This window comes from Cantharellus anzutake, assembly GCF_015039405.1.
Source record: "Cantharellus anzutake strain C23 chromosome Unknown EI90scaffold_3, whole genome shotgun sequence".
NCBI classification, from domain to species: Eukaryota; Fungi; Basidiomycota; class Agaricomycetes; order Cantharellales; family Hydnaceae; genus Cantharellus; species Cantharellus anzutake.
Window position 1 is genome coordinate 2,139,373 of NW_024066953.1, and position 21,089 is coordinate 2,160,461.

Sequence of the window (21,089 nt, forward strand, 5' to 3'; positions counted from 1 at the left end):
CCTGACACCTAAGTACGGATTTCTGAAGGCCTCCAGACAGCTCCAATGTCCGCTAGCGCACTCCTGCCCCCATTGGGCAATTCACTTGCTTCCTCCTTTCCATTTCTGGGTTATAGCCTGCCATTCCACTAACCCTGTAACCCAACTTGTCAGTAATATTCAGTTGGCTAACAGGTAACTCTGTTAGCTCTGCTCTGCTTGGCCCTGCCATTTATGGGCCTGCCCTCTATGTAACTATATATACATAACTTGTAGATAGGTTACACCCTAGTGATAAAATCAACTAGAGTTATCCCCCTTTTAGTTCTCGTTGCCAGTTAGTAAATTAGGGCATGGACGTGTATGTTATGAGGATGGGGAGAATTCCCCTTTTCTCAATCCATTCTTATAGAGGTGTCATATCCCGGAATCCCGACCCCGCACACTCCCACCACATCACACCTTCCTAACAACTTCACCATCCCCTACACCATGCCTCCCCACTCTCCAAATCACCTTCCCTCCTGGCTGTCTCAGCTCCGGTCTGGTTGCGGCACACCGAACCTTGGCTACTCCCATCCCGGAACCTCGGTCCCGAGTCGGAACATTCGGAGACCCCGGATTTGCTCCGATATCCTGACGGACCTCCGACATCCCGTGACATGCCCTTAAACCATTCCCTCGCCCACTTCATTTATTGGAGTCACCCAACATCCTTCGGACACGCAACTCCGCTTTCGGAGCTAACCGTATCCTTCGGTGATCTCCTTCACGCTACCACTTATTAGTCATCTTCCATTCTTAGCACGACTACCTTCTTACTACCATTCAGTCGGCTAACCCCCCTTCCCCATTTGTCTTCCCCATTCATTCTCCGGCCTCCAACTCTGCCCTCCTTGGCCCGACACCTCGGTTCCCTGTTTTAGATATCGTTTGGAACCTTTCGGTACCTTTCGGTATCAATCGGTACCTTTCGGTGTTTTCCCCGTTTTGTCATTTCGGGCTTTGACTAAAGTCCTCCCCATCCACTTTTATAAATACACGTAGATTAGAACCTGTAGTTCCTCAGTTCTAATCTCGACTAAAATGCCACCCAAAGTCCCTCTGAGTGATTCCTGTCTCTGTTCTACAAGACACCTCAGACATAAGAAATACAAGGACTAACAGAGACGTAACGGAGGCACAGCGCTCCCTCCAAGTCGCTGAGGCCGCGTCCTTCTTAGAGCCTCTTGTACCATCCAGCAGAACCGGGCTCCCTGAGAAGCTTCGGTTCATCACCGGAGCCCTCGGATCCCCCTCTAGTTGAGCCCCCACCTGCATTCGGACTCACGCATTCACCCCTTCTTCCATAACCGACGGGTTTTTGACAAGAGGGATGACAATTGTTATATCTAGTCTGTACCATAATGGGATATGTAATTGATGAGTGTTCTAGTCAAGGACCCAACTCAACCAACTGAATAGGGGTCAAATTTCAATTTGCGTTAAGGTACAGAAATGTATTTAAATGTCCCAAAATGGTAGCATTGTGTCAGGATCCGGACCCCAGCTGGGAGTGGCCGGAGGGTGAGGCCGGGTGTGGAAGCTGGGGTACTCTCCCCGGGTGCTAACTCCTCGAAGTCGCTGAGGGGACTGGCCTCAGCCTTCACAGGGAATGAGCTGAGAAGAAGGGTAAGCTTCTCAGCCCCCTGTGAGGCCGACACAAAAGGACCCTAGGAACTATACAGTTCCCGCTTGCTGCCGACTTTCCATAACGGGTGTGACCCGTGGGAAAGTTCTGGGCAAGCTGCTCACCCAGAATGTTCCCACGGTTGTGGCTGTACATTTCTGGGCGAGTCGCTCGCCCAGAACGTTCCCATGGGTTCGTGTGCGTGCGTCATTATGTGAAACAGTGGGGGGAAGGATAAGGGGAATGGGGAAATGTGGAGAGAGGGTGGTTAGGAGAAGGGTGAGGGTGTCTGAGGGTGAGTGGGGTCAAGGGCTGTGCCCTGACACATTGATGTGATGGACTCAACGCCGGAACAACTTCTATTTTTGTACACTCTCATTGTTATCGATCAACATCGCATGCTAGCAGAATGACACCGATTGGGAAGATGGAAGCCCCATATGAAGAAAGAATTCTGTCTCTCCAGCAGAGCGTGGCACTTTTCCATCCAGGAAGTGAGGCTTGGATGGAAGCAATCATCTGAAACTGGTTTGGATTTGCTTCTCCAAGGCCGTGGCAGGTGGAAAACACACTCCACTTGTATAATGGGACAGATGTGTTCCTAACCTCTTCAACCAGAAGCGGGAAAACTATTCTCATGCTGGCCTCAGTTATGGCACGGACGATAATGAACAGGCCCCACATTACCTTAGTGATATACCCAACCCATGCACTGATGGATGATCAAGTGGGCCATTTCCCCATACTTTAAGTGGGACCACCTTTGCTAACAATGATTCATCAGGAGCTGAATGCACACGCTAAAGGAATGCGCTTTCTAGCACTGCATGAGGAGTCATGCATGGAGGCGCTGCAGTGTGAACCTCCCTGCGACCTCTGGAAGGAAGCAATGTCAGGGATGTATGACATTATAGGATGTGCCCCAGAAAGAATAAACACACTTGCCTTCAAGGGGTTGCTTGGGTCTAGGATCTTCAAAAATAAATTGGGATTCTGTGTGATCGACGAAGCTCACCTAGTCATACCTTGGTCATGAAGTTTCCGAGAAGCATACAAATCTGTTGGTACCCTCCAGGCACTGGTTCCCTCCAATGTTACCTTCCTAGCAATGTCAGGCTCAATGGATCCCGCAATTGCGCGACCTAAAACGCAAAATGTGTTAGGTTTTCAACGAGGACAATTTCAAGATATATCACTCCCAATTGACTGCCAAGACCTGGTCTATGGGGCGTGTATCCTGAAACATTCAATACATGGGACTGAGTTCCCAGATCTCGCATGGCTTGTTCCCAATGATCTTGCAAGCCCCGATGTTATATGACCTACTCTGATTGCAGTTGGCACCATTGCAATTGCCGATGCACTAGTAAAATGGCTACATACCCAGCTGAAGGCTTTTATAACTGAAGAACACGGCTTGGTCTTCCCATTCCATTCGATTATACCACAAGAGGATCGCATCCAAACTCTTCTGGAGCTCGAACAGGGGCTTGTTCGGATAGTTGTCGTGACAACAGCGGGTAACGTCGGGCTTGACATGTCAGTCAAGGACGTAATCATCCTTGACCTTCCTGCAGACTTTGAGTCAATGACTCAGTGGAATGGCCGGGCAAGCCGTGATGGGAGTGGAGGCCATGTTATAATATACGCACCTGACAAAATACGAATCGAAAATAACTTTGACCTCTATGGTGACCAAGCCAACAAGAAGAAGATGTCAAAGAACACCCTTGCAGCACGAGTGGCTTACCGAGATAAATGTGCACCGGGATTTGTGGAGTATTTCAACCGAGGTCATCCAAAGTGCTATCAGCATGTGTTGTGTGGATATTATGATGAGCCCTACTATCGACCAGAGCAATGTTGTGAGGCTCCTGGATGCACACCTGGGCCACCAAATGATTATCAATCAGCAACGGATCACTATATGGAAAAACTTACACGACCGAGGAACGCTAATCTTGTTTCACTGCCCCATGATGACCAGAACCTGGAGAAGTATAGTCCAGGGATGATAAAGGTTTCCCTGAAGCTCCTATGGAACTGGCGAGAGAGTATCTGGTCAATGCATAAAGAAATGGGGGTTCGGGAAATGACAAACCTTGATGGCCCCTCAGTTGTTACACCGGATCAATCCCTGGAACAATTGGCATCGGGAATGCACCAAGGATATTGCAGGGAAAGATGCGAGGTGCTTGTCGAGGCTTGGGGCCAGGAATTTGGATTGGACGCTCCGGAGACAGAATTGCTGATCGAGGTGATCGAGGATTCCAATAAGAGATGGGAGAGAGAACTGGAAATAAGGGAGAAGGGGAAGGGATCTCGTAAGCGTAAAGCACTGAACAGGATGGTAGATGACGATAATGGTGCACTGGGCAAAGGAGAGACATCATCAGCAACTATACTTGGGAGGCCCCGACAAGTGGGGAAAAGGTCAATCAAACTCACCATAAAGGCTGCAAATGCCGATCAGGATGTTGAATAGAACTTGTAAGATGTAACGATGTGTCGTAATAAAGAATGATAGTCATCATATCATGTATTTCTGAAGGAACATTGGAAGTACTTTCCTGATTTTTTCCTCTCCACATGCAAAACCGTCTAGGGAAATCGTTGTTTGGTTGTGGCCAGGAGAATATTGGTGCAGCGAATATTGAAGATAGCTAAGGCCGAGATGATTGATATCAGCCTCTATGTCTGCTTGGGTTCGACCTGGGTGCACTCGAGCAATCCCAAGCATGCCCAAGAAGCTTTGTAGGAGCTCACGGAGATCGACGATGTTTAGAGATACAGCTTCCCATAGAAAACTTGAGTCAAACGCGTTCTTCCGCCCATTGAAAACATGCTTCAGCCAAAAGTTGAGGTGCTCTTGAAGAAGATCGTGCTCATGGAACTGCCCTGGCAATCCAGAAGGGTTGACCAAATAACAAGTGAGTATTGTCAAGTGGGTCTCTGGTGACAAATGCCACCAAAAGTCACACACTTGGTGAAGAAGTTCATTACCATAGTTTGGGGAACCAACCCCAAAAAAATAAAAGCAGAGCCACTGTAATCAAATGTAAGCGCTTCTATGTGGGGACAGCGTGGAATGAACACCTTGATGATTTCATATGTCCGGCCAATGTTGCCATCATGTACGCTGTAGGAGAAATAACGGCCACACTATGGAAACCCATTATGGAAATATGCCAGATAAATCACAAAACCTCATACGACAAGTAGATATGAGAAAATAGAAGGACCTGAATTTTAACGAATTATTATGACTATGCACGATAAATCGAAAGAAAGAAAAATAGCAAAAATACTTCAAGCTTACCACCAATGAGACGGAATTCTCGGGGGAATTTATAGCAAATATCAAACCAAGAATTAGGACAATCGACCAAGATTTGACTATAAAAATAACCAGAGAACCTCCACGAAAACTACTTTCCCACATCCGCACACGTAGCCAAGGACGGAAGTACCACGGAACAAAGATTCCTCAGGAACTAATGCAAAAGTCAAAGTCGTGTTTATAATAGGAAATGTAGATGTCCCCCAAACGGACCCAATGAGAGTAATTACAGGGGAAACTACCCATAAACGACGGAGATATGACTAAAACTCCTGCAAAACAAGGACAATGTCTAAAAGGCAAGCGCGAAGATTAACTAGTAACGACCGAGACAAGCTTGATAGCCCATTAGAAAGGAAGGGATCTAAACTTAATCCTCCCAAAGTTTCATAATAAAAGGATCATGCATTAATGAGATATCCAATAACGGGAATAGCGACATCAAAAGTCCGAGCTCAGGGAAAAGACGATGTTTGCATAGGATCCATAATTAAAACATACAACGAAATTTACACAGAAATTATTAAAAATGGGGAACTATAGATATGCAAATTTTCAGCCCAAACGGTCCAGCCGTTGTGAAGCTATACCCATGATGGGAATATAGAAATCCGCATCATGTGTAATGACATGTGAGGGTGGCGATGCGCAGGGAACCGGCTGTCAGAACCGAGATCCGCACTTCGGCAGATCGCGAAGACCAATTTCCGTCCAAATAAGGAAGAGCCCGGTCAAAACAAAGCATGGAAAGTGCAAAACAACCTTAGATCATGAGGGAAAAATCTGAAATAAATCACAGAAGCCCATATGAAAGAAATAAACACCCACGCATATCATAAATCCCGAACAATTAAACGAAAACGGCTCCCGCATACAAACGACTATGGGAACGATGCACGTGATTACCGAATGTGCGTGCGAATCTTTGCTAACTCAACGAATACCAGGAAATAGGACACAATCTTAGTACCATTGGAAAGGTGGGAATAAATAAAAATTTATGATACCAAGAGCGTGAGAAAACATCCAGAAATGAATGAGATACAAGGACATGAAGTTAGAAACCTGAAAACGCGCGGGAAGACAGCTTCAAGGGGTCCAGAGTCCTAAATAAAATAGATAAAAATATGATATCTTCAAGGACAACCTACTATAACAACCAACAATACATATGGAGGATTAGAATGTGATAATACAAAAGGGAATCAGGGAATATGAACGAAATTCACGAAAACCACTAAACTACGACGGACCATGGCGGGAATTTTAGGGAACGATGTTCTAATGAAGTGGAGAGCTATAACACATTCGTTTGAGTAATTCTTGACTACTAGCAACTTTTTCTTTCAGTTTTAAACCTGAATAATTCACTCATTTATCATTTCAGTCTCATTTTAAGTAAATGTCACTAAATAAAATTGGAATAAATCAGCTGAAGGTCTCAGCACAGCCGTACGCATAATAATGCGAAGTTTGAATTCAGAATCATCGAGTCATAGCAAATATATAGGGAATTTGAAATAGGTAACTGCGACAAATACAGCGCAGTCAAGTTCCAATTAACCATTAAAATAGCTTAGGCGAGGGAGGACAATAAGAATTCTAGGTGCAGTCTGACCACAGTAGAACCGCAGTTCAGCGCAGCATAAGCGCAGTAGAACTATAGCATGAAATTTTCGTTTTTTATTCAGTTTGAGAAAAATACACTGTAAATAAATCCTGTAAATAGAAGGTAGAGCGTGAAAAAGGAAGGCGACCCAAGGAGTATAAAAGGGAGACCCTTTCTGCGACTTTTCGCCCCCCTTAGAGAAGTAAGAAAATAGAGTATTATTTTTCTCAAGCATTTCTGGTTGTCACTCCAGTGCAAAAAAGTGATATACAGTTAAGATTGCCACTGTAGTAAAAGGCAGCAATAAAGGAGAGAAATATTAAGTAGATATTTCAAGAGGAGAGCTGGTTAACACTCCAGATTTCAAAGTGTAAACACAAAACAGTTATTTTGCTACTGTTAAAACAAGCAATAAAATAAGACAAAAATAAAACAAACTCAAGGGACACTCCAGACAGAATCCAAATTCATTAACTGAATAGAATCTTTGAAACTTCACCAAGTACAAGTTTAAATTCAAGTTTAAATCCAAATTAAACAACGCTACACAGAATTACACCTAGACAAATTAATAAATTTCAATAAAGAAACAGCTCCGCAGGGCTCGGTTTATCTGTAAGTCAATTCTCAGGAACTTTAAAACTAACCCATAAAAATAGAATTAGCCAAAACACTCGGATTGGTACTATATTTACAATAAATAACACTAGTACACTTCCCCATCCTAACTAAAGAACCAGGGAACAGCTTGGTGGTGGTCTCGTTTGAACCTCCCAACTGACCTTCCTTCGTTCTCTCCTTCAACGCTTGTATTGAACTCATAAAGATGCAAGAGATCGCGATAAAGGAGAATGTTGTTATAAAGAAGTGTGTCGCCTTCGGGATTGTCAGCTGAAGGGGCAGGCTGCACATCCTCACTTGCATTGTTGAGGTCTGTCTGGCGCTGAGGCAGAACAGAGGCTGGGCTAGGAAGTGGTGCACCAGCGCCGTTGCCCAACCTATCTGTGTTGTGATCGTTGTCGTCGTTGTTGGCGCTCGTAATGGAAAGCCCATGGTCAAGATCAGGGTCCGAAGGTGACGATTGGGGAAGGAACTGGGGTTGGGGGTGGGGACATTGGGCACACATGCACTAAAAAACCCTTCGGCAGTGCTGGTATTATGATGTTGAGCGTATGTCGCGGCCTCAGTAGTTCCATAGGTTGTATATATGGTACGTGCAAGCTGAAGGAGAAACGAGAAACCACACTTGTGCAAGGGGAATCCAGGCTTACAGTAAGTCCTCAGTTCTTCCAAGAGGTGGAGCCTATCAGCGCGACCTGAAGACACCAATAATTGGGGTGCTGAGTGTCCACGTAATATGGTTCTTCCAATGTTCCCATCAGTCGAAATACACGAATTGAAAGTGGGAATGAATGTTTACCTGGAAAAATGGAGAGTCATGGTGATTAGAACAACCTCAGCAAGCCGGGAACCTGGATAGAAGTCGACTTTATCAGGGTTAATCTCATGCCCCAGTCGATCAGCTGCAAAGTGAAGACCGATATCGCCTTTGCCGACTTTAGATGCCCAGTGTGCTTTGTAAATACCCTTCAGAAATGTCCATTTCATGTGCCAAAGTTTGATGACTGGAAGGACCCATTTATGAGAAGTAAACCAGGTGCGGCATGTCGATGTTTGTGCAAGCAACGTGCGAATGCGTGCAATGGTAGATTGATTGCCGGACACTGGAAACTGCCTCCCTTCCAATTCCTTGTGGCTGACTCCTAACTGACGGACAAATGCATCAAGAATGACATCGCGGTTTCCCTGAGTGTAGGCCTCATTAAAGCCCGAGCACTCTAGTGGATGATACTCTGTCTTCTCCAGCTTGATGCGGTGCTTTGCGTGCTTCTTGTATTGGAAATCGTCGACATCCCGCTTGAATCGTGCCAACTCAGGGATGTATTTGGTGAGAATCCTTAGGATATTTGCGACTGCAGCACCTTCCAATTGGTTGGCATCAAGGTCCAACTTGAGCTTCTCGAATGTGAGTTCTCCCTTTCCTGTAGCCTCGGCTTTCCGTTTGTTATCGAAATGGGAAATTCCCATTTTTAGCCTCTTATGGCCTCTGTACAGTGTATTATCACGTGACATGTATATAATAACAACCTAACCATCCATTATCACCCAAAACACCTGATGTCCATGTTATTGTAAACCCCACTGTTACAACATCTGTTACATTAATTGTAACATCTTCTCAATGTCACGGCCCCCTCCTGCACCCGGACGCTATAGAAATGGGCCAATTAGGCCCCATTTTTATAACACCGTTGGTAATACCCTGGGCCATCGAACGCTTTTGGATCCACATCCGGATTTACAATGACCGTTGCTGCCATCCCGCTTTCCAGCGCACTCTGAGTCGTCAAGTTGGCTCTCCATGCCTGGTGGTACTGATTGATGTTGTCATAAAGGAGGTGAATCTGAACTTTTCCTGCAACAACCACGCGCCCTATTGCTTTCTTATCTAATCCAAGACTGTGGAGTCGTCCAATGGTACTGCTGTATGCCGTTGCGATACCCATGCGACCCAGCATGGCATGGACTGACCGGTGAGCACTAGTTGTGAATAGGGTGTTGCCAATTACTGTCTGCATCATGTTCGCTTTCACAGAACGGAAGTACGCCAGGATTAAAGCTGTCACAGTACATCCCTATAGAGCAGCATCAGCACACCAGGTAAGCAGAGCTTCTTTCACTCACCAGCCACGGGTCTCTCATGTTATTTGTGCTGCGCCCTCTCGCACCCTCCTGGGCTTCTTTTTGTACAGACAACAAGCGGCCGACGTTCCCATTGCCAACTGCTGCCATTGTGAGGATTGACCACATCGCCGGAGCTTGTTAGAGATGGGCGGAAACGGACGACTCCGGAGTGGAATCGGAGACTTAGCGTGGAGGGACCTTGGCCTCAGCGACTCAAGCGGAGCGCTGTGCCATTGCTGTTTGTCCATTTGGTCCTTAATTTCACAGTAGGTGAGCAGGAAGTCTCTTGGGGGCATTTCAGGTCGATTTTGGACTGAAACCAGACGAGTATGTACAAGCGCCGATATATATAAGGAAGGGGCAAAAGCACAAGGAGAAACAAAGGGTGACCAAATCGGAACGAAGACGTCCGAATGGGAACAAAGGGTTAGAGGGAGCGGAGCGGTACCGAAGGTCATAGGGCAAGACCTGTGATACATCCGAAAGGAGGTAGAGTGGGCGAGGCCCAGAGGGGCAGGAGGATGAGGGGAAGTGGGGGTGATGACTAACTGGCTAGAATAGAAGGAAGCAGTAGTCCAAATAGGGATGAGGGGGAATTGCGAGAAATACATTACAAACGGCGAGAGTGCCGGAGGCGGTCCGCGAAGCTCGGGGGTTGTGGAGCTTACGGAGGTTACGGAGGCGGGGTTGGAAGTCCGAGGAATATTGGCAATGGTGTTTACGTAGTATGAGGTCACCAATGCAATGGACTAAGACCGAGGTGGAGTCAAAGTCCGAGGTATGGACTATGACGGAGGCTCGGAGTAAGGTACGAACGGTGTCCGAGTGTGAAGTACGGAACAGCGGTGGATGGTCGTAACTTGGCGGAAGGGTGGCGGAGGAGTGACGGAGGAAGGAGAGAGGGGACAGGTAAGGAAGAGTAGTCAGGTCCGAAGGTGGATATCGGAACGGACGGAGAAAGCGTAGGGGATGACGGGAGGGTGGAGGTGTGGTGAGGGGGAGCGGAGTTGTAGGAAGGGTGGCGAGTAGGGCGATGTTCGGTCCGAGATGAGTATCGGAACGGACGGAGAAGGGGTCGGAGAGGTAAGAGGAGGGGTGTGTTGCCAAGACCGAAGGTGAGTATCGGAAAGGCAGCGGTAGGTTATGACTCCGGAGGTGAAGAGGGTGGAGGTCCGGAAGTCGGGTCGGGGTCGGGTATGCACGGATATGACAGGTGTACCATAAACAAGCCAAATCCTGTGATTCTACCACCCTTAGCCAATGTTCTCTCCTGCATATTTCTTATTTTTCCTGATTTTTCTGATTCCATTTCTAGTCACTAGAGCCTGATGTTTCCTTTTCTTATTGTTCTTTCCTTATTTGTCATTTTTGGACTCTTCTGTGATACCGTGACCAGCTGTATAGTTAGCTAGACAGTGAGGAGTAGCGCAATCCACTCCAAGTTAACAAACCTGTGCATGGTACCACTCCAACCCTCCCCCTCTCTTCTGTCTGATAGACCCATTACAGCAGATGGGGGTAGGGTAGGACTCCAGAGGTGGTGAAGTGGAGGGTCCAGAAGTTGGATCGGGATCAGGTATGTATGGATATGACAATTCTTGTATATACAATTCATTTAAGTTATTGTAACAGCATGCCTTTGCATGCTTGTCTATTGTTTACAAAGCCACATGTGTATGCCATCTTTGTGTCACAGCCATGCATTCTGGCCTGTTAGCCACCCATCCCGATGCCGCCTGAGCCCATCCCCACTGTGCAAGTGTGAGTGTGAGCCCCAACCTTAGCCCTATCCTCCCTAAGGACTCCCTGCTCACCCCCCCACTTGCCCCTAGGCTCCCCTGCACTTGGCCGACTCCCCCACAGCCACACCAACCTCCCTGCCCTGAGTCCACCTCTGGCACTGTGCCTAGCATGACTCCACGACATTGCCTACTCCACCCACTTGGCCCTCACCAGGCCACTACCATTCCTGTGCCTGACTCTGGCCCAACTCCGAGTCCAGCACTGCTACCATTGCCATCGTGGCCCTACACTCCTTTGCATATTTATCTGTTATTGTTTGTTTTGACTCTCAGCCATTGCCAGCCACTGTGCAGCCAGCCCTGCTCTTTGTTCCCTTTTGCTACTGGACCCTTCGGCCCAGGTCCGCTTCTATTCATTTCCTCTTCCTATATATACCCTGTATGATACATTATAGTACTTTAGCTCTAATATCGACTTGATCATGACTCCTTAAGTTCTGACCCCAACAAGGCAACCTGTCAGGGGACGGACCCCGGGTCCCCATGACCCCTCTCTACAGTCCACAGTCTGGCCTGTAAACATAGCCCATCTCAGGGCATAGCTACTGTGGGTAAGAAAGTGTATAGATAAATGAAGAGTAGGCTACACTTGCCTACTGTGGGTAAGAAAGTGAGAAGAAGGTTAACTTCTCACTTTCCCACAGTGGCCCCAATATGGTGAAAACTTCCGGGGATACCCGGAAGTCACATGAGGTGGGATCCGGGGTCGGATCATGCGGCACGTGGAGCGTGCAGCGCAGGAAGTGCGCGGGAAGTGGAGCGGGTCCGGACGCGGGTCCGGGTCCGGGCTAAGTCAGGGTATGTGCCCTGACACAACCCCAGTGAGTGTGAAATGAGGGCCAGGAGACAGCTAGGGAGCACAGCACTCCTTTAGAGTCACTGAGGCCAAATGCCCTACCCTTGGGCCTTGTTCACAGCATTGTGGCTTATAGCAGCTTATAGCGGCCCACAACAGCGACCCTCGGTGCCGACCCCGGACCCATATCTAACACTTCAGTGTACATTCACTCTTGTATATAAAGCAGCACAGGGTGTAGAAACAGCTCTCCAGCCTGTCTACTCCCCTGTGGAATATTACAGCTTATTACAGCAAATATCTTTGACAGACTGGGGACCAGGCCCTCAACTTGACTAAGCTACATGCTTCAGGTAGATACTACCTGTGATTACATTCCACCTTACAAGATATGACACATGGTGGGAATTTTAGGGAAAAATATACTAATAAAGCAGAGAGCTCTAACACATTCATTTGTTCAATTCTTAACTATGATCAACTCCTTTTGTTCTAAATTTGAACCATTTCATTCATTTAACATTTCAAATCACATTTCTACTAAATGTCACTGGATAAAAATAGAACAAGAAGAATTTTAAATAAAAAACTATGACAAATGTGGTGCAGTCAAGTTCTAATTAAAACATCAAAATAGCTTGGGCAAGGAGGACAATGAGAATTCTAGGTGCAGTCTGACTGCAGCAGGGCCACATTCAGTGCAGCTGAGTGCAGTGGAACTATAGTGTGAAATTTTCATTTTTAATTCAGTTTGAGGAAAATACACTGTAAATAAATCCTGTAAATACAAGGTAGAGCATGAAAAAGGAAGGCAACTGTTAGAGATGAGGCGCAGATTCAGACGACTCTGGAGTGGAATCGGAGACTTAGCGTGGAAGGACCTTGGCCTCAGTGACTCAAGTGGAGCGCTGTGCCATTGCTGTTTGTCCATTTGGTCCTTAATTTCACAGTAGGCAAGCAGGAAGTCTCTAGGGGGCATTCAGGTTGATTTCGGACTGAGCCCAAAACGAGTATGTACAAGCGCCAATATATATAATGGAGGGGGCAAAAGCACAAGGGAACAAAGGGGATCCGAATCGGAACGAAGATGTCCGAACGGGAACAAAGGGTAGACAGAAGCGGAGCAGTACCAAAGGTCATGAGGCAGAACCTGTGATACGTCTGAAAGGAGGTAGGGAGGGCAAGGCCCAGAGGGGCAGGAGGATGATGGGAAGTGGGGATGATGACTAACTGGCTAGAATGGGAAGAAGCAGCAGTCCAAATAGGGATGAGGGGAAAACGCGAGAGATACATTACAAGTGGCAAAAGTGCCAAAGGTGATCCACGAAGCTCGGAGGTTGTGGAGCTTATGGAGGTGGGGTTGAAAGTCCGAGGAATATTGGCAATGGTGTTTATGTAGTATGAGGTCACCAATGCAATGGACTAAGACCGAGGTGGAGTCAAAGTCCAAGGTAGGGACTATGACAGAGGCTCGGAGCAAAGGTATGAGCGGTGCCCGAGTATGAAGTACAGGACAGCGGTGGAAGGTCGTAACTTGGTGGGAGGTTGGCGGAAGAGTACCAGAGGGAGGAGAGAGGAGAAAGGGAAGAGGGAAGGAGTGGCGGGAAGGAGAGTTGTCAGGTCCGAAGGTAAGTATCGGAGCAGACGGGAGAAGTGTAGGAGGATGATGGAAGGGTGGAGGTGTTGTGAGGGAGGAGCAGAGGAGTAGGAGGAGTAGTAGGAGGGTGGTGAGAGGGGTGGTGTTCAGTCCGAGGTGAGTATTGGAGTGGACGGAGATAGGGGAGGAGAGGGAAGGAGGAGTGGAGGTGGCATCGGAGGTAAGAGGAGGTGTGTTGCCAGGACTGAAGGTGAGTATCGGGACGGACAGCGGTAGGTTAGGACTCCGGAGGTGGGGAAGGAGGAGGTCCGGAAGTCGGGTCGGGGTCGGGTATGCATGGATATGACAGCAACCCAAGGAGTATAAAAAGGAGACCCTTTATGCCCCCCTAGAGAAATAAGAAAATAGAGTATTATTTTTCTCAAGCATTTCTGGTTATCACTCCAGCATGAAAAAGTGAAATACAGTTAAGATTGCCACTGTAGTAAAAGGCAGCAATCAGGGAGAAAAATATTAAGTAAATGTTTCAACAGGAGAGCTGGTTAACACTCCAGATTTCAAAAGTGTAAACAAAACAGTTATTTTGCTACTGTTAAAACAAGCAATAAAAATAAGACAAAAAAAAGACAAGGCCAAGGAACACTTCAAATACAATCTAAACCCATTAACTGAGTAGGATCTTTGAAACTTCACCAAGTAGAAGATTCATTTCAGGTCAAAATTCCAAATTTAACAATCTGTCAGGGGACAAACCCGGGTCCCCATGACCCCTCTCTCTATAACCCAGAGCCTGACCTGTAACAGCCCATCTCAGGGCACAATGCTACTGTGGGTAAGAAAGTGAGAAGAAGGTTAACTTCTCACTTTCCCACAGTGGCCCAATATGGTGAAAACTTCCGGGGATACCTGGAAGTCACATGAAGGGTAGGAACCGGGCCCGGAGCATGCGGCGTGCGGAGCGTGCAGGGCGGAGGCGCACATGCAGGGCCAGGTGCGGGTCCGGGCTAGTCAGGGTGCGTGCCCTGACACAATCCCACATGTATATAAACATACCTGGGGTGGGAACCAAAGAAGTAACCTTCTTCTCACTATTCCCACTTCAGTCTAAGTGGCCAGGGACCATTGTCCCGCATCAGGCCCATCAGGACACACACCCACTCCGCACCCTGTGAAGGGCTCAGTGCCAGGCATTACATCTGGGCCCCCTCAACCCCAGACATGTCCCTGACATCTTTGCACACAGCTGTGGTTCCCCAGGTGTCTCCACAGGAGATCCTGAGGGTGTCCACTGTGGGTGTAAGGTGGGTGCAGCAGTGGTGATGTGTCAGGGCACACCCACCTGACCCACCTCCACCCGGGCCCACCTCACCCAGTACCCCTCCTCCCACCCTGCACCCTTCCTTCATATCCCTTCCCCCTCTATCCCTCTCTCACTTCTATTTCTATTTCTATTTCTATTTCTATTTCACATGGACAACCTTTCCCTTATATCTATGTATTATTGACCCACCTGTGATGTGCACACGACATGCCTAGCCCCGGACGACCCCGGATGGCTCTAGGGTGCAACCTAGTGCATGCGCGTGCAGCATATGCCCTCGGGATCCCCCATGGGGACACCCAGGTGACTGCGGCTGTATGTGGGGTGACATGGTGGACCTCATGTCACCCAAGCTGCATGTATATAAACACACCTGGGGTGGGAACCGAAGAAGTAACCTTCTTCTCAACATTCCCACTTCAGGTAAGTAGCATAGTTCCCCTTTTAATAATAACTCAACATTCCCACACCGGACGCTACGCCCGGGCCGCCTCGACCCCAGACGTGTCCCTGACAGCAGAAGAAGGTTTCAACTACGCTTCCTCTACCTCCTCCCCTACCATGGTGTCAGAAGAACAGTATGACGACCTGTTGGCCCGGTTTGAAGAACTACAGGCCATTGTCAAAAGTCATGCCCTGAACCGGGCTGCACCTGCACCTGCCCCCATACCCGCTCCTGCCCCCCCACCTGTGCCAACACCTGCGCCCAGACCCAAGGACCCCAAGGTTGCCCCTCCTACCCCCTTCTCAGGAGCCATCGAGGATCTCGACCGCTTCAAAGCTGAATGTGGTATCTACTTCCACATCTGCACAGCCAAGTTCCCCAGCGCCCTCTTGCAGATCCTCTTCATGCTCTCCTATATGAAGGGAGGGACTGCAGGAGCGTGGGCCATGCAACGCACCATCACATTGCTGACGGCCAGCTTGCCTGCACTCTCCATGGACGAGTTCAACACAGAACTCGATGCCATGTTCCAGGATCCGAACCGGGAAGCCACAGCCCGGCAGAAACTGGCGAGCATCCGACAAGGGAGTGACTCCATGGATAAGGTCATCCAGGAGTTTGAAATACTGGGACCCACCTCGCAGTTGGGTGATGTTGGGCTAGTCAACCACTTCGAGCAAGCAATCAATGCCCGGCTCTGCGAGAGCATTTACCGCCTCCGCCCCATGCCCACCACCTGGGCTGAATGGAAACGCGAGGCCACCCTCCTAGATAACCAATGGCGATGTTTCCTGGCAACGCAGCCCTGCACGCCCCTGTCCAGACCCCCACTCCCACTGGGATGACCCCTACCAACTACCGCCCCCTCTCATGCATGCCCCACACCCACACCTGTACCCCTACCCCCGACTCCTACAGCCCGCCCTGCAAGTGGAGCGGGCCCACAGCCAATGGACCTTGATCACTCAAGAATCAACCAGAGGAGGAACGGGCTGTGTTACAACTGTAATGCCCCAGGGCACATTGCCTGGGAGTGCCAGCACCCCAAGGTCTGTCGAGTACGATGCCTCCACCCTGAAGACCTCCGGGCGCTGATGGAAGGACTGAGGAGCCAGTTGATGGGAGAGCCAGAGACGGAGCAGAGAGGGCCAGAGGAGGGTCCCCAAGAGGATTTTTAGGAGGGCGACCGGTGAGGGATGTGTCCTGGCTGCCCGTAGCGGACAACTCATGTAGATACCGCAGCGCATGTAAGCCAACACCAATGCAGAAATTCCACTGAGTTATCACAAAGAAAAAGAGGAAAAATGCATCCTCAGCCCGTGAAAGCAGGAAAGACTCAGGGGTAGCACCCAAAGTAGTGGTATCCCCACCCGCTATCTACGTCCTCTCGAAGCAGTCCCCCAGGTCACTCAACCTTACTGTGAAGCTGACCACCCTGACCACCCTCGCCTCTGTGTCTGTGTCCACCCTCCTAGACTCCGGGGCCACTGGGAACTTCGTGAGCCCCAAGTTCATTCGGAAGCACAAGCTCGAGATGACCCTGCTCCCACAGCCCATCCCCATCCGTAACGTCGATGGGACCCCAAATGAGAATGGAGCTATAGCTGAGGAGCTAGAAGCCCTCCTAACATTTGGGAGACACACAGAGCAGGCCCGTTTTGCTGTTGCGAACCTAGGACGACAATCCCTCATCATAGGGCACTCATGGTGTCAGAGACCAGATTCGAGACGAAGGAATGTCTCCGTAGCGGAGGGCTTCGGCCTCAGCGACTTCTGCCAAGAGCGCTGTGCCTAGTGACACGTCCGTGCCCTAACTTACTGACTGGCAATTAGAACCTAGGGGGGTAACTCTAGTTGATTTTACTACTGGGGTGTAACCTATGTACAAGTGGGATATATATATGGTTACAGCGGAGACGGGTCCGCAATTGGCGGAGCCGAACGGAGCGGAGCTAACGGGGTTTAAACATTAGCCAACTGAATATTACCAACGAGTCGGTTCGCGGGGTTAGCGGAAAGGCAGGCAATAACCCAGAAACGGAAAGGAGGGATAGGCCCGAAGGTGGGCTCTGCAGGTCAGGCGAGTGTATTGCCCAGCGGAGGCAGGGGTGCGCTAGCGGATGTCGGAGCTGTCCGGAAGTCTTCGGGGCTCCGTACTTAGGGAGGCGTAGGTAATAAATTGAAATGAGGGGGTGGTGACCATCGAGGGGTGCCGAGAGGATTGCGGAATACGGGGGCTCCGAGGTTAGTGAGGGAGGAGCGGAGTTAGAACGGAGGGATCGGAGGGACCGGAAGTCGATGGCCGGGGATGGATATGACACATGGCTACTCCATCACAACCCGGAAGTGGACTGGGCGTGACAGAGGGTTGTCATGTCCCGCTGCCCATCGTCCTGCCAGTCACCATGGGTGCCGGATGACCAGGACCCTCTGATAGAACCTGGGGATGGGATCTATGCTGTGATCATCCCCTCAGGGTGGGGCCATGACTTAAGGGCGACTACAACGCCCTCCCAGCAAATGGCCCAAGAGGCTCGTGAGCCAGATGCAGAGCCCGCATTGTTCAAGGAGTTAGTGCTGGGTCACTACCAAGACTTCCGGGACGTGTTTTCGAAAGAGGCTTTTGACCGACTACCCCCCCGGAAGCCTTGGGACCATGCCATAGACCTGGTGCCAGATGCCAAACTGCCCAGAGGGAAAACTTTCCCCCTCTCACACCCTGAGCAGAAAGAACTAGACAAGTTCTTACACGAGAACCTACAGAACAGGCGCATATGTGTCAGGGACAGCTCCGAAAGCGGTGAGGTCCCTGTGCGTGGGACTCGGTGGGATGAGTAGCGGCTGTGCGTAGCGGCGATCCCGTCGTGGGGTGAGCGTCCCTGACCACTTAGTCTGAAGTGGGAAGTTGATGATTATCATTAAAAGGGAAAAGCTATGGTACTTACCTGAAGTGGGAAGTTGAGAGCTGCTTCTTCTGTTCCCACCCCAGGCACTATTATATACATGCGGCCAGGGTCACGTGGAGGAAGCCACGTCATCTCCGCACACAGCCGCACCTCCCTGGGTGTCTCCGCAGGAGATCCCAGAGGTGGCCGCTCAGTAGGCGGGAGTGTGCACGGCGCGTGCAGCGACCAGGGGGGCGGGGTCAGGTATGTAGTAGTACATGGAGAAAGGGAAATCGACCGTAGAATAGAAATAGAAATAGAGATAGAGAGAAGGGGGAAAATGGGGGAGGGGAGATGGGGAGTGATGATGGGGTAGTGCGGTACGGCGCAGGGTGTGGCGCGGGGTCAGGCGGGTGTGCCCTGACAATATGGCCATCCAAGTCTCCAATGGGAACCCCAGTCTTCTTTGTCAAAAAGAAGGATGGGTCGCTATGGCTGGTCCAAGACTACCAAAAACTGAACGAAATCACGGTAAAGAACTCGTACCCCCTCCCACTCATCTCAGACGTTCTCACCCACCTCCGCAAGGCCAAGTACTTCTTGGCCCTAGACCTACGCTGGGGGTTCAACAATGTCCGGATCAAAGATGGTGACAAGTGGAAGGCAGCATTTGCGACCAACTGGGGGCTATTCGAGCCCATGGTGATGTTCTTTGGCTTGTGCAACTCCCCCGCAACCTTCCAGACGATGATGAACGACATCCTCCGGGACTTCATCGACTGGGAGGTTGTCATCTGTTATATGGATGGCATACTCATCTTCACTTCCACCCTAGAGGAACACCGGAAGGTCGTCCAGGAGGTCCTGGAGACGTTGCGGATGCGGAAGCTCTTCCTGAAGCCGGAGAAGTGCAAGTTCGAGCGGACCCGGATCGAGCACCTCGGTCTCATCATTTCTGAGGGCAGTGTTGCAATGGACCCGGTGAAGGTCCGTGGAGTTCTCGACTGGCCGACCCCAACCAAGGTGAAGGAGGTACAATCCTTCCTAGGGTTCATGAACTTCTACCATCGATTCATCAGAGATTTCTCTGAAAAGGCACGACCCCTCCACGCGCTGACCTGGAAGACCAAGGCCTGGAGTTGGGGGCCGGACGAAGACAATGCCTTTCATGCCCTTAAAGAAGCTGTCACCTCTGCCCCCATCCTCTCCTTCCCCACAGATTCGGGCTGTCTCAGGCTTGAATGTGACGCCTCCAACTTCGTGACCGGCGCGGTCCTCTCCCAGCTCCAGTCAGATGGAGAGTTCCACCCAGTAGCCTTCATGTCCAAGAGTTTTACGGACATAGAGCAGAACTACGAGGTGTATGACAAGGAAATGCTTGCAATCGTCCGGGCCCTCGAAGAATGGTGGCACTTCCTGGAGGGTGCCAAGGAGAAGGTCGAGGTTTACACTGACCACCGCAACCTGGGGTACTTCTGCATGGCCCAGAGACTTAACCGACGTCAAGCATGCTGGTCCCTCTTCCTCTCCCACTTCTACTTCACCCTCATCCATTGCCCAGGGAAGCTCATGGGGAAGCCGGATGCGCTCTCCCGCCATCCTGACCACCCGAAGGGAAGGGATGACAATGAGGGGCTGACACTCCTCCAACCAGCCTGGTTTGAGGCCCGTGCAACGGAGGCAGTCTCAGTAGAGGGTGAGGAGGTGGATATTCTGAGGAGGATAGGAGAAGCGAAGGATCATGACGAGCGGGTGGTGAAAGCCATGAGGGAACTAGGGGAGGGGACGCTGAGGTCGGATGGGTGGGAGAGACAAGGAGAATTAGTCCTCTACTGGGGAAGGGTGTACGTTCCGAAAGACCCACAACTCCACCATGATCTGGTATGGCTCCACCATGACGCACGGGCGACGGGGCACCCAGGATGATGGAAAACCCTGGAACTCGTCTCCCACGACTACTGGTGGCCTCGGATGGCAGAGTACGTCAGGTGGTACATACATGGTTGCGACACCTGTAACCGTTTCAAATCCTTCCCCACATGGAAGGTTGGAAAACTTACCCCAAACAAAGTCCCCACCCACCGCTGGCAGGTGATCTCAGTGGACATGGTGGGAGAGCTCCCAGACTTGAAAGGCTACAACGCCATCCTAGTCGTAGTGGACCGCCTGTCAAAATGTATCCATGTGGTCCCCACTGTGATGTCCGTAGACTCGGCTGGGATCGCCCAGCTCTTCCTGGAGCATGTCTGGAGACACCACAGGCTCCCTGAAGAGATCCTCAGTGACAGGGGAAGCGCCTTCATCTCATGCTTCTCGAAAGAACTCGCAGATCTCCTGGGAGTCAAGCTAACCCCTTCCACACCCTACCACCCCCAGATGGACAGACAAACAGAGCGGGTCAACCAAGAGATCGAAGCCTATCTCCGGGTATTCGTCAACCACCGCCAAGACAACTGGGCGGATTGGCTCCCGCTAGCAGAGTTCGCTTACAACAACCAAGTCCACTCCTCCACCCGCCGGACTCCCTTTGAACTCGACACTGGACAGCACCCCAGGATGGGGACAGAGCCCACATGCACGTTCAAGGTGGAAGCCACTGACGCCTTCTCATCTAGGATGATGAAGATGCAAGAGGAGGCGAAAGCAGCACTGGAACATGCAGTGGACGAGATGGCCCGCTACTACAACCAGGGTCGCAAAGCAGCCCCTAAGTACCAAGAGGGTGACCAGGTCTGGCTCAGCGCCCAGAACTACACGACAGACCGCCTGACCAAAAAGCTGGACCATAAATGGCTAGGCCCTTTCAAAATCGTCAAAGTCATCTCCCCAGCTGCTGTCAAGCTCCAGCTCACCGCCCGACAGAAGGGGATACACCCAGCTGTGTCCATGACGAACGTAAGG

At 50.0% G+C, this 21,089-nt stretch overlaps 3 protein-coding genes across 3 annotated transcripts; 1 reads left to right on the forward strand and 2 right to left on the reverse strand.

The window, feature by feature from the left end:
• Nucleotides 1-3,185: 3,185 nt before the first annotated feature.
• Nucleotides 3,186-4,133, forward strand: EI90DRAFT_3116268 (uncharacterized protein; the record flags this gene model as incomplete). Its single annotated transcript, XM_039062876.1, has 1 exon — nucleotides 3,186-4,133. The coding sequence occupies one exon, from the start codon at nucleotides 3,186-3,188 to the stop codon at nucleotides 4,131-4,133; it is 948 nt and encodes a 315-aa protein (XP_038922960.1).
• Nucleotides 4,134-4,490: 357 nt separating this feature from the next.
• Nucleotides 4,491-4,804, reverse strand: EI90DRAFT_2858923 (uncharacterized protein; the record flags this gene model as incomplete). The annotated part of the gene is made up of 2 exons (XM_039053788.1): nucleotides 4,491-4,694; nucleotides 4,745-4,804. Coding segments are annotated over 2 exons (264 nt in total), but the record flags the coding sequence as incomplete, so codon positions are not given.
• Nucleotides 4,805-7,877: 3,073 nt separating this feature from the next.
• Nucleotides 7,878-9,360, reverse strand: EI90DRAFT_3011819 (uncharacterized protein; the record flags this gene model as incomplete). Its single annotated transcript, XM_039056512.1, has 4 exons — nucleotides 7,878-8,017; nucleotides 8,070-8,554; nucleotides 8,920-9,293; nucleotides 9,343-9,360. 4 exons carry the CDS (start codon nucleotides 9,358-9,360, stop codon nucleotides 7,878-7,880), a joined length of 1,017 nt encoding a protein of 338 aa, XP_038922962.1.
• Between the last annotated feature and the right edge of the window lie 11,729 nt (nucleotides 9,361-21,089).